The sequence below is a fragment of the Perna viridis genome, chromosome 9 (assembly GCF_037379345.1).
Source record: "Perna viridis isolate PV_CMFRI_1.1 ecotype Kerala chromosome 9, ASM3737934v1, whole genome shotgun sequence".
NCBI lineage: Eukaryota > Metazoa > Mollusca > Bivalvia > Mytilida > Mytilidae > Perna > Perna viridis.
This window is the reverse complement of record NC_142453.1, coordinates 4209931-4231518: the sequence shown is the minus strand read 5'-3', so window position 1 is coordinate 4231518 and position 21588 is coordinate 4209931. Positions and strand designations below refer to the sequence as shown.

Sequence of the window (21588 nt, the reverse complement as noted above, 5' to 3'; positions counted from 1 at the left end):
ATAGTGTGTAACAGATCACAAGCTAAATATGTGTTTTGCAACGAATCCTTTTTACGAACAATACAAAAGTAAAATTTAAATTGTTACAAAAGAACAGAAGAAAAAAAGAAAGAAAATAGTTATGATTTTTGATTAATTGAATTAAAGCCGTTTTGAGGATCGGATCATCTCTTATACACTATCAAGGTTTCCTTATCCAATGGCTAGTCCAATATTTTAATGAAAGTTAAACCACCAGTATATATATTGTAGTTTATTTTTTATGGTTAGATATCAATGATTTGTTAAATAGAGACCTAGCATCAAGTTTTGTTTTTTTTACAACGACTTTGTAAGTATTGCCTGTGTTAATTTATTTCTGTTCCAAGAAAACATGTCTAGTTCAATAGAATTTTTAAAATGGTTTTGGGATGCTCTAAGGCACACTTTGTTCAGTTCCTTGTTTTTAAATGATAAGCATAAAGGATACTCACTATGATCAAATGTTGACCACAAAACTGCGATGATAAAAAATCGTTTCCGATATAGTGCAATCAGTTTCAGAAAGAAAAGTCTGATATTAATTGCAAAATGGCAACATTTATTGTATGAACTTCATACGAGAAGACAGAAACAATGTTACATATATGACAGAAATATTCATAAAAAAATACAAATCAGACACCCAAACGTTTCCTCACGTATTAAAGCAATTTTACTCCATTATCTAGGAGCTGTAGTCCTGAATAGCTTATCTAAGAAATTTTGTTTGATATTAATAAATCAATTAAACCGATAGATACTATTACGTCATTTTGCATTCAAATAGAGACCAAAGCGGTTATTGTTCAAGTCTCTTGTAAAATTACAAGAGTAATGAGTACAATAAAGAAAAGTAATCAAGGGAACCAAGATTCTTGCGGAAGTCAAAAGAATGTAATCCAAGGACAAAGACCAGCCATAAAAAGCAGACACACACAACAAATAACATAAATAATGCATACAAACAAAAGTAAATTCGCAACTTGGACTCAACTAAAACTGGGAACATGGACTATCGGGCGTAAACTAAGCATAAATACGTTTTAACATGTAAAATCACTATATTTTACGGAAATTCTTGTTGTATACATTTCTATTTCTTTGTATAATGATTGTAGGATCCCCAACTGTCTATTGGACAGGCAAACGTTCGTTTAGCCGACCCGGGGATAACAGCTCAACTGAAAAATTCAGATCACTATATTTCATGTATGGTAATAGGGGGTGAGGTGGGAACAATTGAACAAGGTCATTGAGGGTAACTTGGAAAGGCTTCCTTCCTCGTCATGTGGGATCGAATGATCTTGGTAATATGAATAACGAGTTAGATACAAAAATAGAATGTGATTTGACACGTTTCCGCACAATGTGCACAAATGCTCGAATAATTTGGTCTGGTATGTTAATGCGGAGATATTGATCCATTATTATGAATGGAAAAGCTCTAAAAATGAAGGAGTCTTCTTCAGCAATTACACAATGAAGATAGTTGTGTCCTTTATTGTAAGGACCATATTCATTTTATCATTGAAAGTTTATTCGTACCTATTACAGATTTCAAGGTATGTATTTTTTCCCCTTTGAATGTAAATATCAAAAAACTAAAGCATGTGTAGTTATGTTTGATATTAACTACAAAAAATCTTTCTCTTTTACCTTTCACTAGCAATAACTCTTAAGAGAAGTCGTCATATCACTTCGACCAAACGCAGATATCTGTGAAGCTCATGTAGCTGGACGATTGATGTAACTTTCCTCTCTATCTCGCATATTTTTGAAGATATAATTTGAAATAAATACTAGTAGTTTAGTCCCCAATTTCTGTAAATAGGCATGATGGTCATAATTACTTCCCTGTCGGTATACTTGACAAAACTGAAAACTTATAAAGGATTATGTGTGCCAAATATGTAGTAAATCTACCTTTTAATGAAGAATTGGAGAATACAACGACGATCGCTGTACGCCATCTCAAACTGACCTTTGTTCCATTTTGGAAAAAAAAACCTTTGAAGTCGTTAGATGTTGCTGAGAATAATTCTCACCTGACTCACAATACTTTCTCGCCTACTGTCTTTTTTTTTTATAATTAAAGACTGCAGTTCACACAAATATGAACATTTAACTCATAATGTTGTTCATATTTACCACATGGCCTTTCTTTTATTGAAGCACGTTATGATCTTGCATGAGGTGATTCAGTCTTTTTAACTTTGACTGCTCAAATATAACGGTTGCAGTACAACAGTTATTTTGATGAATTATACTTCAGAAAAAGGAACAAATTTCAAGGATTATTTATAACAAACATTTGATCCATGAATGAGTGCAATAGCTTCTGAACTGCTAACGCATTTAATCAATCATCAAAATTTTAGATTATACCAGAAAAAAAAAACAGCTTCAAATAACACCTATGAAATTTGTGTTGACAACATATACATTGCAGTCCAAAAGTATCAGCTTATGTGTAAAAAGTACTTGGACAAACTTATAAGTTCATGTATAAATTGATTGAAACTTTAAGAACAAAAGGAGCGAAAACAGGAAATGACAATGTTAAAAAATACCGTTTGGCGTAATTAGAACCTTTATTTTACATTATTAAAGTTCTTTCCTTAGTACATATTGTGTATCCAAAAGAAAGGACAACGCATATCACTTTGACTTTAAAAACAAATGTTATCTTAATTGAGTTTAGTCGTGTTTCTTCATATTTTTTTATTTGAACTGTTATCTCAGTGTGGTTGAAAAAGAATCTCTGACCATACATTTTTTTTGTTTAATGATGACCAAAATAAATGTTAAATTATATGAAGCACGTAGATACTGAAATACACTTCGTTTCAAAGGATTACTACCTACAGAAGCCCTTGTCCATATATAACTGAACACGCCAAGTAATAGTATCGATCAATTTGTTTTAATATTGATATGGTTTGAAACCTTCTATGTAGTTTCTGAAATTAGCTGTATAATTTCTGATAGACATTTGATATGATAGATCCCCCTTATTTTGATATGATAGGCCCCTAATTTTCATATGACTGGTTTCCCTATTTTTATATGATAGGTCCCCTACTTTTGATGTACTAATTCTCTTTTTTTAAATATAATTGGTCCCCAATTTTTGATATGATAGTTTCTCTACTTATGATATAATAGGTTTCCTTTTTTAAATATAATTGGTCCCCTAGTTTTGATATGATTAATTCCCTACTTTTGATGTAATGGCTATATGTTCCCTTTTTCAATATAATTGGTGCCCTATTTCTGATATGATACGTTCCCCTCATTTAATTTGTTTGGTCCCCTTGAATAAATTCACGTTTTAATATGATTGGTTCCCCAATTTTTAATATGATAATTCGTGTTGATTTTGATATGATGGGTCCCCTTAGTCTTAAAATAATTGGTCCCCTAATTTAGATAATATAGGTCCCCCTAATTTCAATATGATAGGCTCCCTTAATTTAATATGATAAGTCTCCCTAAATTTGATAGTAAATGTCCCCCTAATTTCATTTTGATAGTTCCCCTTAAATTTAAAATGATAGGTCTGCTTTACTTAGATATGATTATTTTCTCTATAATTTAACATACAAAAGAAATGTAATAGGTCCGCTTAATTAAGAAATGAAAGGTCCCTTAACTTTGATATGATTGATCTCTATGGTTTTAATTTGATGTTTTATCCCTGTTAGTGTACAAAATGTCTGCCAGTTTTTATATTATAGATCCCTCTTATTTAGTAGGAGTGTTCTCCCTATGGTTTTGATATGACAAGTCTCTCTGGTTTTGATGTAATATGTCTCCTCCCTGGTTTTGATATATGTATCGCTGCTTTTGAAATGATAGTTATCACTGGTTTTGTTATTAAAGGTTAACCTGCTTTTTATATCTTAAGTCCTCCCAATTTTCTTATTGTTAACACGATAGGTTTTCCTAGTGAGATAATATCATTGTCACATGATTCATTAGTTTTCTTTGAAATTATGCTGACCTAATAATATTTGTACTACTGTATTTTCGCTTTTCACAATGAAGACAAAAATTGTCCATGAACCTTCAGAATTTTTTATGGAATTTTTTACAAATAATTTCTATCTTAACTAGACTGTATGGTATTTTAAAGGGAAAGACCACCTTTGCATTAAGTAAGGCTATTATGATAAATCATACCCACGTAAACAAAAATAAATAACCTTTATTGCAAAATGAGCTTTTATAAAATGCTCAAGGCTATGCAAAGTTCGAAATCCTTGAAATATAAGTGGATAGCCATCTTAGCAGAACTCTCCTATCTGAAGGAAGATCATGGTCAGACTATTGATTTTTACCGATAGCTTCCGATTGGCTCGTGACGTCACTAAGTCGGGTTGGTACAGATACAAGTACTGCAAGTAATATGTAAACAAAGAATTTCCGTAAATATTTCTATGATCATGTTTATCTAATCACCAAAACATGATGACTTATCAAGCTTACGATTGCACGAATGATAAAACAAAAATGTTCTAAAAGTTTATTTTACCAGCAACACGAACATTTTGCGGAAGTAGCCATAAGATCTTCCTTAGACAATTACCGGTCAACTGGCTGCAAATCACGTTGTTCGTCAATGATGTCTGACATTTGCTTACATGTTGTGCCTCAATCTCTCCTTCTGTTTATTTTGGGTTTAAATTATAAAGTAAGCTCATAAAATATAGTCTGTTATCGTTTCTTCTTCAATTTTGTTTGTCACTGATCACTGATAATTGAAAATAAAATTAGATCTATGTTTTTGATCCAATGCAGCTGATCAGGGTTAACTCATTAAAACGTGTATAGCATCGACATGTTCAATATAATATGAGAGGTATTTTTGTATTAGGAAAAGTGTTTGGTTAAACTGGGCCATGATTACAGGTTTTTTGTAAAAATCATTCATTATGCATGTTGATGCACATATTATGGATGAAGCACAAGAGAAATAACAAGCTAATTTGAGCCCGCATTGTAAAAACCCAGCTACAGTACTTGTATGAGAAGGCTACCCATTCTGTGGTATATAGGGAGTGGGGGAATGGGTAATGGGGATGGGGTATTAGGATGATATATGGGGGATGCTGCTTTTGAATGGGGAGGATGGAGAAATTAGTTTTAAGATATTCATTGATAAAAATATCTATTAAATTTAATTGACAATAACGGCTAAAATGTTGAAGAATTTATAAAATTTATAATGTGAATATTTGATCAGAAATATGCCATGAGGATTCTATAGGGGTGGGGAATTAGGGAGGGGACTATGGAAATGTGGGACGTTTATACCATTTAAAAGCTCTACCTTGAACGCTTTACTGTTATCCACATGCCTATTACTTGACAAATAGTGTATTTTTTGTTAATGTAACTCAAGCTTAAATTGACAGTTTTCTTTATCATTTTATCGTTTAAGTATATATTAAACGTACTATCAATCACTGAACATAGTTTATTAAATTACTACCTTGACCGTGTTGTTGATTTTTGTTCATATTTTTAAATGTATGACAAAGTTGTGAATGAAATACCTGATATTTAAAAGTATTTCAAGTACAATATAATTTTAGTATTTCTTGGAAAAGTTGTATTATGCATATGAATTCAGAGTATAAAACGATTAAAGGTTTACCGATGGTTAAAGATTAAGTAATATTCTGGAATTAATATTTATTTAAAGAAAAGTGAAAGTAAGTTTTTTTTAATATTCATTTTTATGTTTATTTTGTCCGAACGTGATAACAGTAGATTATTTTCATTAAAGAGATGACACTTTACTTCAATGTTTTGTTTTTCTTTTCTTTTCTTTTGTATGGATGGAAAATAAAAAGAACAAATAGAAATTCTAATTTTAAATCATTCTAAAGCCTTTTTGAGTAATATAATTACTTTTGAGTAAGTACTGTTTATCAAAACGGAATACACACTATACTTAATCAAAATATGATTAAAGTTTAACAGATATTAGCAAGATATCTTTGATAAATATATATATAATACCTGACATATCGTAAAAGCCATACAACAAAAACAATTGTTTTCTCTAAATGAGATTAAATAATAAATTTTAAAAAATGGCAGACAACAAGTTATGAACAACGAACTCTCATAAGACGTTTTAGCTCACCTGGCCAAAAGCCATGTGAGTTATTGCCATCACTTGGTGTACGTTGTCGTCGTCGTTCGTCGCCTTCGGTAGTCGTCGTTAACAATTATACAAAACTCTTCTCTTCGGAAACGACTTGACTAATTAGAACCAAACTTGGTATAAATGTTCCTTGGGGTATCTTGCATAGAACTAATGTGGGGATATTTGATTCGTCGAAAAACATTGTAGCCGTTACTAAAAATAGAACATAGGGGTCAACAGTAGTTTTTCACATATATCTCCAAAACAGTTTACCTGAATTCTGACACTTTGTGGAAGTGTTCAGCATGATAAAATCTATCTGTGTTCAAATTTTGGTTGTAATTCGTTAAGTCATGTTGGAGTTATTGTCCTTTTTCCACGATTTTAGCTATTTTTATATTATTTCTTTCAAAAATCTTCTCCTCGGAAACGATTTGACTAATTATAACCAAACTTGGTATTAATGTTCCTTGGAGTATCCTGCATATAACTGATGTGGAAGAGTAATCAAGGGAACCAAGGTTATAGCGGTAATCAAAAGAATGGCGTACGGGATTTTTTTCATTCGTCAAAATTCATTGCCGCCGTTACTAAAAATAGAACATAGGGGTCAGACAGTAGTCTATGCATATATCTCCAAAACCGTTAGGTTTAGCCAAATTCTTTCAGTAGCTGAAATGATCCTTATTTTTAGGACTACAAAAATTTTCAGGGATGAAAGTTGTCAGATGACTCATTGTAAGAGTTGACGCCCTTGCCAGGGAAAAATGACTTTTTTACAGTTTTCAGTCAATATCATGAAAACTATGATAGAATAAAAGAAACTTTCAATTGTTGAAATGCTCCTTATGATAAGTCCTACCAAAGACTTCTTGAGTCAAAATTGTTGGACAACGTCTTGTTAAATTTATTGCCTTTGAAAGGCAGAATTCAACCAAGTGAGTAATTCAGGCTCCTGGGAGCCTCCTATTCATTTCGCATTGTAGCTCTGCGTATGTTTATTCAGAATAAAAAGCGTTGAAAATTTCATTCTTAACAATTACTATTGTTTTGTCTATAATTAGGAAAGGAAGAGCAATGCAACTTAGATTAAACTCTATTTCACTGATACTGTTTATTTTATGAACACAATTATGTGTCTGTCGTTTGCAGAATATTCTAACTTTGTGAAAAACAAATATATGACATTAGAGGTTTTGTTTCAATGTTTGGTAATGATAATGTGAAACCAGTATTCGGTTAAGTGTTCTTATCCATTGTTTAAGTGAAATAGGTGAAATGATGATTTTAGACAAATTTCGAAGAAATTGTGAAACTTGAGCGTGATACCCTGAACTATATATGTTCTAAATTTGAATTTTTCACAAACCCGTGTCATCAAGTGTTCTATTACTTATTGACTGTATATTGTTCCATCACTGAGACAATCTTATTTTCTTTTAAATTATAAATATCAACACATTCTTTTTTTTTTATCTTAACTCTAGTCAGCCATTCACAAAATGCCATTAATTATAGATAATCAACAAAGGGTCAGTGTGAATAAAATACCTTGTATGCATTTTACTCATTTTTACAAAGAAAATTCATTACCGTATCTACAGATACTTAGAAAAGGATTTCTTTCAAAACGCAATACAATTAACCCATCCAAGGCTATGAAAATTTATTTTCCATATTCATACCTTTCAATGTGATGCATATTATGTTGCAAATGGTTTGACAAGTTCCTTTATCGTCATAAACTTAAAAAGAAATATTATATTTTTTCGCAAACACCTTTGGGACAAGAACACATCATATTAGACGTTCTAAGATCGTTACTATGACGACCTGATGGAGTGTCCGTTTTTAATTTAACAAACGACTTCAATAAGAAATCATTCCTCATTTACTGATATTGAAGAGCTATGGTATTACAATTGCTCATATTTCAAGACCGCTCGAGATAACCCTGTGTTTGTGTTTGAGTGTGCTGCTAGTTTGTCCTGTATATACATATACACTGTTTTGTTGTTTTGTTAGTTTCTGTTTTGTTTTGTACGACAATTTGTTCTTTGTGAGGTGTCCTTCTGTTATTTCTTGGGTTGTTGTTTCGGTTTTTGATATATTTTTCTATTGCCTTCTTTAGCAAATTAAATATTTTATTTATACATCCCTACCAGAAATGTAAAAATAGAATTTGTTTCAAACAGAATAAGGGATGTCCACGAGGATTATGAAGAAAAGTAGTATCATACTACAGATAGTCTAATTTTCTTCTTTCACTTTTGTTTTGAACGCATCAAATCTACCTTTAAAGCAGTACGTTTTGTGTTTAATGTTAAATGATGTAATGCCACAATGTGATGTTGACGACTATATACCGGAAGTCATTGTTCATATTTATTTTACAATACATTATATTGTAACAAGACATAATAAAATACACAATTTTGATACCTCTTTTGTGACGTAGACACTCTTAGGAATGTGTATTGCAAGTAGTAATATAATTTGATTTGGCTATTTGGTTATTTAGAGATAGTTTAATTTCAGAATTTAAAAAAAAAACGCTTTCTGATTGTATAAACAAAATTTTCAGACCGAAAACAAAAGTAATAATAACGGAAAATATTTAAATTGAAAAATTGTCAATAATTACAACGTGCTACATGTATCAACTAAATAAATTACATGATACTTACTGAAAGAAATATCAAGTTTTTGCTTCTTGCAAATCCGAGCAGGTAATGCATTTTCAATGGGGAGCACAGATACAGCCAAGAGTGTCACTGGATTTTATCATCCTTTCATTGTTACCCGTACACCTGGGCTGTTATTACCAGTAGCTACTGCCCTGGTCTCGAATTCACAAAAAGTCGTACGTGTAAAGTTGATCGTAAGTAATGACGTCATAAACTAAAATAGCACTGTGACGTCATGATTTAGGATCAATTTCACACTTACGACTTTTTTGTGAAACCGACGCATTGACGTTAATTCGTGTATTTCAATTACAATACTGTTATCGGTTATTCAAATTGAACTAAATGCTGACCTGTTCATCAACGCATTACAAGGCTGAAAACTTGATAGTACATAAGTACATAGTGGAAGTTCGTGTAAACGTGTGTCATAATGGAAGTAGGGTTTATATCATATATTAATTTTCTTCTTCAAAACTTAACCATCATTTTCATTTATTGTTTTTATCTGTTATTTTATTTTATGTAATCATTGTATTATAATTTTCGTATTTATAACCCTTTGATTAAGTATTACACCCTAAATGAAAGGTGAAAAAGACGTGTAGTAAGTACCGTACAAATTTGTCCTTGATGCATGATAAAAACAAACCTTCTGAAATCGCGATCGAAGAAAGTATTTTTTTGTCATGCATCAAATATAAATTTCATAGCACGATATTAACATTTACAATATTAACATAGAAGAGCATTACATGTAGTATTATACATATGGTCGTTGGGAATTGTCTTTTAAGCACTCATGATTAAATATGTTTAATTTCATTGAATATTTCCTAGTTGGATAATGTTTCTTTTTTCACGATTTATGGAAAATACTTTACATGCATAAACTTTCTTTTTATAAATCTTGGGTAAGCCATATCTTGTGTCGTAATATTAGAATCAGTTTGAGAGATAGGGCTTACGAAGACTACATTATACTTATGTTTACAATATCGGTTCCATCAAATCGATTTTTAATTCTTAGTCTTACATTTTGGCCACTAGCACCACTAGCACAATTAACGAAGGGAAAAAGGGAAATCGATCAGAAAAGCGCTGCTAATGCCTTTGAATGAATCTAATTTAATGTTTATAATGTAAAAGTTTGTTTTAGATGTACATGTAGTCCACATATTTTTGTTACCGATTGCTTATGTATTTGAGTTTGTAAAGTCGATTAAATCGATTTTTCGCCAAATTAAATTGCGTATTTAAAGTGAAAAGTTCTTACTACACAGGAAGTCTCTAGGATTATTACACCCCAGGGCAGTGCCTATAAATTAATTAATACACCGGTCATACGAGCGGCATGTAGCTATTGTACTATGATTTTAGAAATTAAGACGTGAAAAATTCTTAATTTATATTGCTTAAAAGAAATGACGTCGTCTGAATTTGTTAATACGAAGAGGCCGTATCCGTTATAACTTTAGGCAAATTTGCTTCACAGCCCTCTATCACTGTTAAAAGTAAATCTATAACTTCTTTGAGCAAAATTGCATGGAATATCAATGAGCTCAAAATGTGTAAGACATTTGAAATTTAAATATAGAAAAAAATACTAAAACTCAATGGACATTCAAACAGTCTTTTTTTTATATAAATAGATTCATGCGACAGACTTTCCTTTTTAATTTACATATACCAGTACATTCAATTATTTCCAAATTACTTTTTAACCTCCAGTAAACATCGTCAAATGTGCAAAATTAGACTTTTTTCAACATTGAATCCCAATTTATTATTTCTGATGGGTACAATTTAACTTTTTGTCAATGAAAAATGCAATTGTTGTCGATAGTTTTTTTTCCTAAAATCTTGAAAACTGATATCATGTATTTTGCCCTAAGTTAGGATTGTGAATATATAGCTTCATAGTATAAAATACTTTTTGGAAATTTTCGGTCAACAGACAAACCTCAAAGTCACGCGACTTTTTGCGAACGTTTCACTATAACTGTTATATTTCTAAAGACTGAAAAAAATTAATTTATCGTGCTTTTTTATGCAATGTACAAGCAGGTAGCAGTTCCTCGTTGTAGACCGAAACTAATATGACATTAGAAAAAATAATTCATAATCAAACGTCACTTAATGGATGATGTAGACACTATCATATTGAACGTATTTAATATACAAGAAAAAAAACTGTTTGATCTCTTCTTTGGCAGATAATAAGCATCCCGGTGGGCAACCCCAATGTGTGCTTTCATGCAATTGTTTTAGACTCTTTAAAAGCAGGTATCATCCAAAAATCTGTCCAAGCAATATGAACTCAAGAATTTACACTTATTTAATTCCATCTATAACTGTATATATGATTTTTTTTCACTAAAAATCTTTAATTTGGTGCTTTCATTTAAATTTAGATTAGACAAAGACTTTTTAATGACTTCTGCTAGAAGAATTCAGCCTGAACATTCTCATTGTCAGTTATTCATTTTAATGGTTTTTTTATTCTAGTCCAACGCATTGAATGTTTCTCCAAATTTAAAAAAAAGTTTTTTTTTAGAAAGTACGATAATTAAATCGACTATCTGGACTTGGCTTAGACAACTTCTAAATGAGGTTGTTTGTAGACTTTATTGATATGATATTAAATTGTATCTTATACAAGCAAATCAGTTTTTTTTTGTGGTATAACTACCCGATTTGAGTTGAGCTAAATTAAAGCACATGCAGAAAACATCAAACGTCTACTGAAATAAGCGTTGTATTAATCTTTAAAACATCTGAACATGCACTTTACTTTTGTTGATTTATTTAAATTTAAAATGAAATGAATTTAATTTAATATCCGTGTGTAATCCATGCATTTAATTAACATAAAATTACTACAGATATAAAGAGTATGGATGCACTACGGACCTACGATGATCCAGAAAGTTATACTACTTCTAGACAATGGTCACTACACACCATGATTGATGAATTTTTCAGGAAGGTAATAGTCGACATAATGTATAATTCACCTTATTGATCGATGTTTAAATTTGTCTAAATATAATTTATTAAACATGCTTTTTTTCCCTTATCAAATAACTGTAAATTCAGAAACTTTTGCGTGCATTATTTATTGCTATCTTTTAATGTTTGTCATGAAGATAGTTTCATTTTTTCTGATATTAAGTTATTAAAGTCAATAACATCATAATATGAACAAGAATGTAATGGAGACTTGTGGAAGAGGAGGAATTTTTTTCAATGGGACCAATGGATAATACGGAATGAGAGAACAATATATACTGTAAATGGAAATTTTGTATTTTTTAGGGCTGTAGCATGAATAAACATGAAAATACCACCGTCTGTTTTACTGTACAATATTACATGTTTTTTCAACACTATTACAATGAAAATTAAAATTAAGTGCCAGTCTATATAAAATTCAGACACTGGCTAGGAATGATTGGCATGGAGGGATGATTCATGGTATGAAACCTACTGAACAAACAATGCTTTTTCAGTCTACTGTTAGCAGAAAAGAATGTTACTTAAAAACAAAGACGTATATCGTTTAGATATAAAAAAGGTTATTGAATAATCAACTTTTTCATTATTTGTCCTCGTAATGTTTGAAAAGAGAACATGACAGAAATCATTATATTTTTAAAATCTTAAACAACAGCATTTAAGCAATTGGTACTGAAAATCCTTAAACAAGGTTCAAGCAGATTTCAGATGTTGCTCCTCATTTACTATTGAACAGTATGTTATTCTAATACTACTTTATGGTCGTCATCATGAACTCGCGGATTGGTATGGTGTATCTATCTGCACCATGATACTGATTAATTCAACGGGTCATAGTTTTCCTTTCCTCGTTTGTCTACCACGGACTTGACTTTTTACGAGCAACTCGGCGGGTGTTTCTAAAAAGGCAGAGGACGCTTACTCTACGGGTGCACTTGGTCCATGCTCCCATTTTCAGTGGAGTCCCAGTTGCTCATTTTCTTGTGTTACTCTGCATGTATGATTTTATTTACTTTATGGTCTTTGTTGTGTATGTCTGTTTTCCATGCTTGGTCTTTGTCCCTGGATTGCAATCTTTTGATTACCCTATAACCTTGGTTCTCTTGATTACTCTTTGAAAAGACGAAATCGGTGTGATGAAAGTGATAAATATTTATCTAGTTAGGAATTTTCATTCATAATTATGACAATATAAATGACTTTTTTTGTTTTGTATATTGGTAGATAATGTAAGAATCAGTATTATAATTTTAGAATATTAATTTGTAGTGGCAAGAGGAAAGAGCAGAAAAGCGAAAAGCATTTATTGAAATGAACGAAAACGAAATTCAGGTACATATTTTCTAATCTTATAATTGACTTATTTAAAGCAAGTCCTCTAAGAGTGAAATAAATAAAAAATAAAGCCCGGGACATAAATCAAGGAGAACAAGATTAAAAGATCAAAAAAAAAAAAGAAAAAGACAAAAAAAGAAATACACAAAAGAAAAACAGCAACTAAATACAAGAATGCACAAACACCTATTAAATATACAAAGACTTAAAAGTAAATATATAGCACAAAATATTAACTCGTAGATGAATCAGGTAAATCACTAAGGTATACATTCTCTATTGTTTCATTAAAAACATCGAGTCAATTAACGGAGAGAGAAAGTTATGGCGAATCAAACATGAAGGGACACATCTGATCTTTAGACATAGTCATAGTATAATTAATTCAAGTTGATGGAATTCTCGCAATGTTTAATCACCAAAAGCATATTTTTCAGACATTTAAGAAAATATTCATGCATTTTCGTTGGATATGTTTGAACAGAGAATTTTGGGGGAAATATCATACGGAGGACATCACCCGAAAACAGTATTTAAACAACTTGTTTTATAACTCCTAAAACAAACATAGCTATCCTAAACTTGTATAAGTTCAAGGTTCAAACAGTACTCAAACTTAGAAGTGTAATGTTCGATATAATATGCAGATGTGTACTTATGAAAAAACTAAAATAATTAAAGTGTTAGTTCATCGTTGTATAAAATGATTCATATGATCTAGCCATTTCGGTTTGATACCGTCCGCAAATATGTACTATATTTAAGTTTGGTGAATTTACTTATCATAATTTAATTTGTCAACACAGTATCGTCATTCCCATGAGCACTCATTGTGCCTTTCTCCTAGCCCATCATTTTTTTTATTCTTATGAATCGGAGTTCCTTCACAATATTGTGAAAGACAAATGTTCAAGTGCCTAGATCCTTTCATTTCATTTATCGATATATTAACGAAGTTCTCTCCGTTAATAATCCTAAATTTTGAGACCAGTTTCCAGTTATTTATACACGAGAACTAGAAACTTAAGAGATTTCTGACACAGCTCGTTTAGACCTTCACCTCGAATTTGACAGTATTTATTTCAGTACAAAAATATATAACAAACGAGACGATTTTGATTTTAAAATTTTAAATTTCCCTTTCTTGTGCAGTAATATACCAGCTAGCCTTGTATATGGTATTTAAATTTCTTAGTTGTTAATGTATGTCAGAGCAAGTAGCGATTATTATGTCTTCTCAGGCACCAACGTTGCCTTAGAGATAGACTTTTGACCAGGTTTAAGAAATACGCCTCATACGCTGCCTAAAAATGTTTTATTTCCGATATCCATATCTGATTGAAAAATATTCTATTTCTGACGAACATATTATAAATGATGGATTTTCATAATGTCAACAAATTATTTTTCTGTAGTTTTAACTTGTAAATAATTAATATTTCATCTTGAATTTGATACACCTTCCACACAAAGTTCAATACTTTTTGGATCTCGTGCATAGGAATAACATGCCGGTACCAATCAGGACCAAAGCAGTTATCCAACTTTCCGGTTATTGCCCTGATATTGCCATTAGTTATTAGACTTTACCTTTTGATTACTACCTAGATTTGATCAGTTATTTAATTTTGTCCTTACCCTTTCATTTCAAGCCTCGAATTTCTGACCCTTAAAAAGGAAATTAATGCCATTTTCTGCATTTCAGATAACATTGTAAATAAGATTTCATAGAAAAATTTGTGTGTGTGTGTGTGTTCAACTACTGTCTGATTCTACAGAATATACTGTTTGTAACAATGACCCCCTTATTTTGGAAATGATGGCGTTTTACGAAATGTAAATGCAGTTTCCTTAGTATTGAATACCTCATTCACGTTTAAAAATGAGGTTATTTTTTTAGCTGTCAGATACTACAAGATATGAAAATATGATCCAAGGTTTAGAGACAAATAATAACAAAAGACATAAGGTATTTACACTTAAAACAATGTTCATTCATCATCAAATATTTATCTTTCTTAAAAGCAAAACACCGGTTGCCTTCGCCGTGTATTATTTTCACAAATTATGTCGCATGAATTCTAGCCATATTCAAGGCACACTTCCTTGCAAAGGTGCGTTGACCTTCATAATGATTGATCTCATATTTGGGTTTTTATGGCGTCACGTCATGTTATTAAACTGGCATTTAATATATCAGTACAATGTCTATCTAGATAGAATGCCGAAGGATTCTGTCACGTTCTCCGATGAAATGTTGCGAGTAGTCTGATTGTTTAATTCACAACCAACATTACATGAATGTCTTATGAATTGTCTTTCATAAAGCGGTTCTCGGCAATAACCACACAGTAAAGAGTATACAATATATGTTTTCTTCATGCATGTAAGACTGACAATAATTGGAACGGCTTATTTCCGTAACATCAGGTTTATGTTATCTTGGTCGTTATGGTGTATATATCTTCACCTCAGGAACAAAGTCGTTCATCGTGTCATACTTTTCCTTTTTATTCTCCTATTTTGTCTTTCATGGGCATCTTAAGAGCCACTCTGTTGGTGTTTCGAATAAATCAAATGATGTTTACCCTACCGATGCTTCCGGACCATCGTTCCAGTTTAAAGCCAGGTTGCTCGTTGGATTTTGTTTCTTTGTATGTGGGTTCAAACTTTTTCCATTTGTGTGTTGTCCTCAGGATGTATTCTTTTGGTTGCCGTCCGATTCCTGTTTCTTTTGGTTTCCTATACAATCTGTGCCGGCTCAGACAAGACCATGTCCATGACAAAATGACCCTTGTGACTTGCTTAAAAATGAAAAATAGGATATTCGGCAAGTAGAACGCGAATAAAATCTACGGTATAATAGATAAACGACTCTTATTAAAACAATCATTTAAAAGTCATAAAGAAATCGTACAAGACTTTGACGATTTGTGGGAACTATACATGCAAGCCCGTCATTGCCAACAACTTAGTTTTTTGAGTTTACATTAACATACGCATTGCGAACAATTTCGAAACTTGTTTATGTTCCTAATTCAAATCTAGCATAATAGAAAAGTAAACTTTAATCAATCTTTTCTTTGTCCTTTTGTAGCATATTGTTGCAAATAAAATATATTTAAACTGCAGGAACTGGCCATGAAAATAGAAGATATCGAAAGGAAAATGCAGCACCTTGACAGAAAATTAGAGGATCGTAAAGTATTATTTTTGTTCCGAAAACAAATAAGAATGTTCAATACTATATGTAGAATATTATTTAAAGAATGTACATAAACTAGATATAATCTATGATTTCACACTTATGGCATCTATAATGTTTACAAGTGCTTTTTTTAATTTTGGAGATTATTGGTATGTCAAATTCTATTCTAAATTTTTTAGCGGCATTTTTACACTTTGTCTTTTACACTATACAATGTATGCATTACTCTCCAGTTTTAACGCATTGTATTGCACACCACTTACTAATATTATTTGGTTATTATCAAGTTTGAACTTGTTGATAATAACTACACTTTTGAACGTATATGTTTTGTTTCGGTCAGTTTCAATGTTTCTCGAGTACATTGTATATATATTTATGGATATGGTGCATTACTACCAAAAAAAGAGTTAAGTTTATTGATGAATATATTCATTCAGTAATTGTAGTATTTATTACAAATTCAGAACATGAATTTATTTTAATTACTCAAAGCTAATTTTGGATTGACATAAATGTATTGAAAAGCAATTTGTACCTTAGAAATAAACACAGAAATTCAAATATAAACCGACTCAAAAGAAGAGTATTTTCATACACGTAGTGATTTTCTATCTAATATTTATCTTTGAATTCTATCCTTTGGTTAACATTCGAATCTTGGCTCCTTTGATTATTCTTTCATAATACGTAAAAACTTGCTAACAATCAAACGATTTAGCAAGGGACCAAGGGACGCATAATTAAAAAATGTGTATCTTTACGGAAGAGGGGGGGGGGGGGGTGGGTGGGTTAGGTGTTTTATATTGTCATCATCGATATAATATGTGTCAATTTTCACGAAAAAAGGAGGTACTATAAGGCTGTAAATGTGGCTTCAAAGCAATTTATCTTGTATCTTGTGTATACTTAGGCATTATATCATTTCATATTTTCATGGTACTGATTAAGTCATAGAATGACCTTATTGACCTCTAGATGGGGTCAAAGGTCAATTTTAAGAACACATTAAAATGATCAGTGGTAAATGAAAAACAGCTTACAGATCATTTGGGTCTTAATATTTTGATTATTTGCTTTGACAGGTAGCATAATATATTGTAACGGTAGCGGTCCCGTTCGGTTGACGCTTCTTTCTATTTACTTTCTCATTTCTCAGGATCATTATGATAAATAATAACAAGGAAAACAACTTTATTCTGGTCCACAAGTTTTCATAGCACCATATCCGGGAACAAATGTAGTCATTTATAACAAGTACATGTAAACAACGCATAGCATGTGGATTCTCATTGTGGTGGGAGATAACTGCCGGGAATTATAATTATTCCTTCAGTCTCAAGAATTCTGACAAATCCTGGCGTCCCTTATGATATAGTTAGACACAATACATTTCCTGAAGGTAAAATTAGTTAAAATGATGGGTGATAAAAAACTACTTATTACTTTCATCCTATAAAAAATAGCTTAATAAATGAAGAGTTTGACTTTACGCTAAGTTGGGAACATAGCGTCAATATGCAGACGCGCGTACTAATTTCAAGAAAACTGGTTCCTTTAAGTTGGTGACAGTTAACTCAAAAATACTTAAAAAGCAATTCAAAGCAACTTTTATAGTGTACAAATGAAAAGTTCAACTTGTCCTTTGGTTTTCTTATGATAATGTGGTATGTTCACAATTAGTACCAATGCGACAAACTGTTTATATATTCGATCACATGATACAAACAGCATGACTGACAGCTAAGTGAAAGTAGGAAAGTTCCGATCGAAAAGTACATATTTCGCATGACACACAAATTTCGTGATCTAGGTTAAATATCAAGTTATTGAAATGAAATGATTTTCTTTTAACGAACTATGAAATGTTATTTTAGTTTTAAAAAAATGCCTAATATCGTACATGTGACAGTGAGAACTCATCCCTAAAAAGTCAATAGACAATTTCAAACCTTTTATTCAATTTCTTTTTCCACAGGATTTTCTATAAAAATGTTTATGAAAATAGTTGTTGTTTTTTCTGTTGTCAGCTCATCGGTTTATTACAATATATAGAACTTCATGATCAATTAAAAAATTCAAACGTTTCAGTGATTATAAAAAAAATGTGAACATTTATGGCATTTTTTTTTAAGTGCTTCAAACAAAAGCAATTTCCTAGAAGAGTATAGATAAATGTTTAATCAATTACCTTCTGTGAACATAAACATGTCTAGTGCAACATTGACCAATGTTTGAATTACAAGTGTGGTCAAAATGGATATTCAGGGAGGATAACTCAATATTTAGTAAATTATTTCGATTTGAAATCGCTTTTACTCAACCCATATCATTTCTTTGATCCTTTTATGTCATAATTTTGTGATGATTAATAAAAAATGAACACAAATTTTGGATTCACGCAATGTTTATCCCATATTTAGCAAAAAATTCGTGATTTTAAAGAAAAAGATGTTTTCAAATCGTATCATGTTTTTTAGACATGCTTCAGTCTATAATTTACTTTTCACGTGGAAGAACGTCAATAATCGGTTGGGTGATATTTTTTTATATAAGAAGAACACTTTTTAACAAACAAATAAATAGAAAGGGGAACGCAAAAATGACTTTTACATTTTATATGAAATATTAAACATGGCTTTAACCAACATTATTGTCTACAGAAAAAAAATTGCATATAAATTACTTGAAAAATATATTTTATTGCTTAAAGATTGACGCGGTATCTTAAATTTGATCCAAAAAAGAGCAGAATCCATGACTAAACAATAAATGTAGAAAGAGTTGTAGGCAAATTGAAAGGTTTGGACAGTCAGACGGTCTACTAATATAGGATAAGTTACGGATAATGCATGTGTTGACAAAGTGAAACCTATATCCTTGTTTGTGGGATAATAACAAACCTACATGTACAGTAGGGTCTTAATTCCTTTTTGTACGACCGCAAAAAAAAAAAAAAAACTCCCGTATATTGGAATGACACTGTCGTCGTCGTCCGTGTCATCGTCATCCGTAGATACTTGGTTTTCGTGCGATAACTGGAGTATTAGTTGGTTAATTGTTATAAAATGCTATCACAAGGTTTTGAATTACAAAAAAGAAGGTTGGTATTGGTTTTGAGGGGTAATGTCCCCAGCAGTTTTAGAATTAGAGCATAAGATTCCTCGTGAAAATCAGTTTATAATTGAAAACAATTATTAAAACCACCTTGCGACAAGAAAGTTAAAACCTTTCCAATCATTTTACTGGATGGTTATTATTTGCAGTTATTTCTATTTCAGATGAGGCGACTTAAAACACAGTTCGAAAAATATGTATTCATTTTATTACCATGGATATTGATGTGGGTAAGAATAATATAATTTTCTTCATTTTGTTTCAATGTAAGACTTGTTGATACAAAACTTATTTGATGTAAAAATAAATTATCTTGTTTTAAAAATGTTATACCAATATCTTTTATATGAAAGTCTATTTAAATTTATTGAGACTGGAAATATGCCTTTCTTTTGTAAATTATATTTAATTACTTCTGTTGAAATAATTAAGGGTAGTGATATAATATATGTTCAATTAAATGAACCTTCACTTGTGATTAAATACGTGAGTTGAATATAAGACTTGCTTATTCCAACGTATATCGGCAAACGCAATGTTCTTGAAAAAAAACATGAACTAAGGAACCAAAATCTATACAAACAGAATTCAAACAGCAGAATAATTTGTTTGTTTGTTTGTTAGGGTTTAACATCCGAGCAGCAATATTTCAGCTATATTCAGACAATGAACATGAAATGGATGATAAAATGTACATGAAATGAAAAAAAAAAAAGGATGGGTCACAAGGATAATAGGGTCGACAAATTTTGATTGCCGCTGGAAGAAAGGGGGATGGGTAACCTCGGGCAATTTAGCCTCCTGTGGCGGAGCCCAAAGGTTCCTACTCCTATCGAATACCACAGCAGGGTTCTTTAACGTGCGAGGAATGTGGCATCTTTCCCAACACGGTGCACCACTATGGTTTGCGGTTAGGTTTTCCGTATTATAGCCTGACAACCCCAGCTTGTAACACGCCAGGGGTACCCCATTCCACCACCTGGGGCACACATCCCAGTTGCTCTGTGGGCAGAGCGCCTAGCCCCCGGCTAGGTTTCTGAGCACTATTTAGTCGCCTTGTACGACAAGCTTAGCGCTGCTGCAGGCCTATTCTTTTAACACCCGGACCTGCACGGGGCAACAGCAGAATAAAATTGAGTTACATATTTACATTGAAAAAAAAGGAAAGACGAGAAACATACAAAACACTTAATCACTTGAAAAAATAAAGTCTCACTTGAAGCGACATCAAGTATCCATATCCATTGAACAAACATTTACGATATCATATAATTTGTGCCAGAGAAAATTGTTTTACATTTCAGAATTTAAAGCATGGTGTCAAACCCTTGATTAATGTAAATTGCTTTCACTTCAGGTATTTGGGTACTGTGTATATGAACTTTTGTTTTGAGAATTTATGACACCCTTCGTCTGAGTGATGACTGCTTGTCTGCTGGACACAATATATATATTCTTGAGGACATAAGAATTCAAAGTCACTTTTGATTTCTGTTTTTTGAGTTATTTGTTTCTGTGCGTATGAAGTTTTTTTTATATCTAAGGATGTAAAATTTACTTCATGATTCACACATTTATGAATTTTTTTTTTTCAAAATAAAAATCATTAAAACAGACAACTACGATAGTTTTGTATGGAAAATTAGAAGGGTATCTCAGCATGTCTAAATATCCCCTTTGAGTTAAATTTTAAACTTTTACTTCTATGCCAATTAATGATGATTAATTAAAAAAAATTCTAGAAACTGCATATAATAATTGGAAAAAAATAATTTGAACACATGTTATTTCAAAATGGCTAAAATGAAACATAATCAGATTTCAAATTAAGTTCATCGAATTGACACAATACCTAGTGCTATTGAGTAAAGAAAATAATTTTGGTCCTTGTTCTAGGCATTTGTAGTTTATATAATCGACACAATTTGTCAATATATACGGTGTGAATAGTTAAAAAAGAAATAGTTAAGCCTTTTTTTATAAAAAAAAAAAAAAAAAAAGAAAAGAAAAAAAATTACAGAAGCGTTAGTTGTGGGATAATTCAA

At 31.3% G+C, this 21588-nt stretch overlaps 1 protein-coding gene across 3 annotated transcripts; it reads left to right on the top strand.

Moving 5' to 3' along the window:
- The first annotated feature begins 5370 nt into the window (after positions 1 to 5370).
- Positions 5371 to 21132, top strand: LOC148606181 (uncharacterized). 3 transcript variants are annotated; one of them, XR_015914877.1, is made up of 7 exons: positions 5371 to 5738; positions 11751 to 11854; positions 13153 to 13215; positions 15119 to 15187; positions 16351 to 16417; positions 19708 to 19773; positions 20901 to 21132. XR_015914877.1 is itself a non-coding variant. In XM_088543630.1 (7 exons), exons 2-7 carry the CDS (start codon positions 11762 to 11764, stop codon positions 20934 to 20936), a joined length of 399 nt encoding a protein of 132 aa, XP_088399756.1. In that variant the 5' UTR covers positions 5415 to 5738; positions 11751 to 11761; the 3' UTR covers positions 20937 to 21132. The 3 variants fall into 3 exon arrangements, 2 of the variants coding, with proteins under 2 accessions (XP_088399757.1, XP_088399756.1); XM_088543630.1 differs by having other exon boundaries at positions 5415 to 5738; positions 16351 to 16422; XM_088543631.1 differs by lacking the exon at positions 15119 to 15187 and having other exon boundaries at positions 5373 to 5738; positions 16351 to 16422.
- Positions 21133 to 21588: the final 456 nt, after the last annotated feature.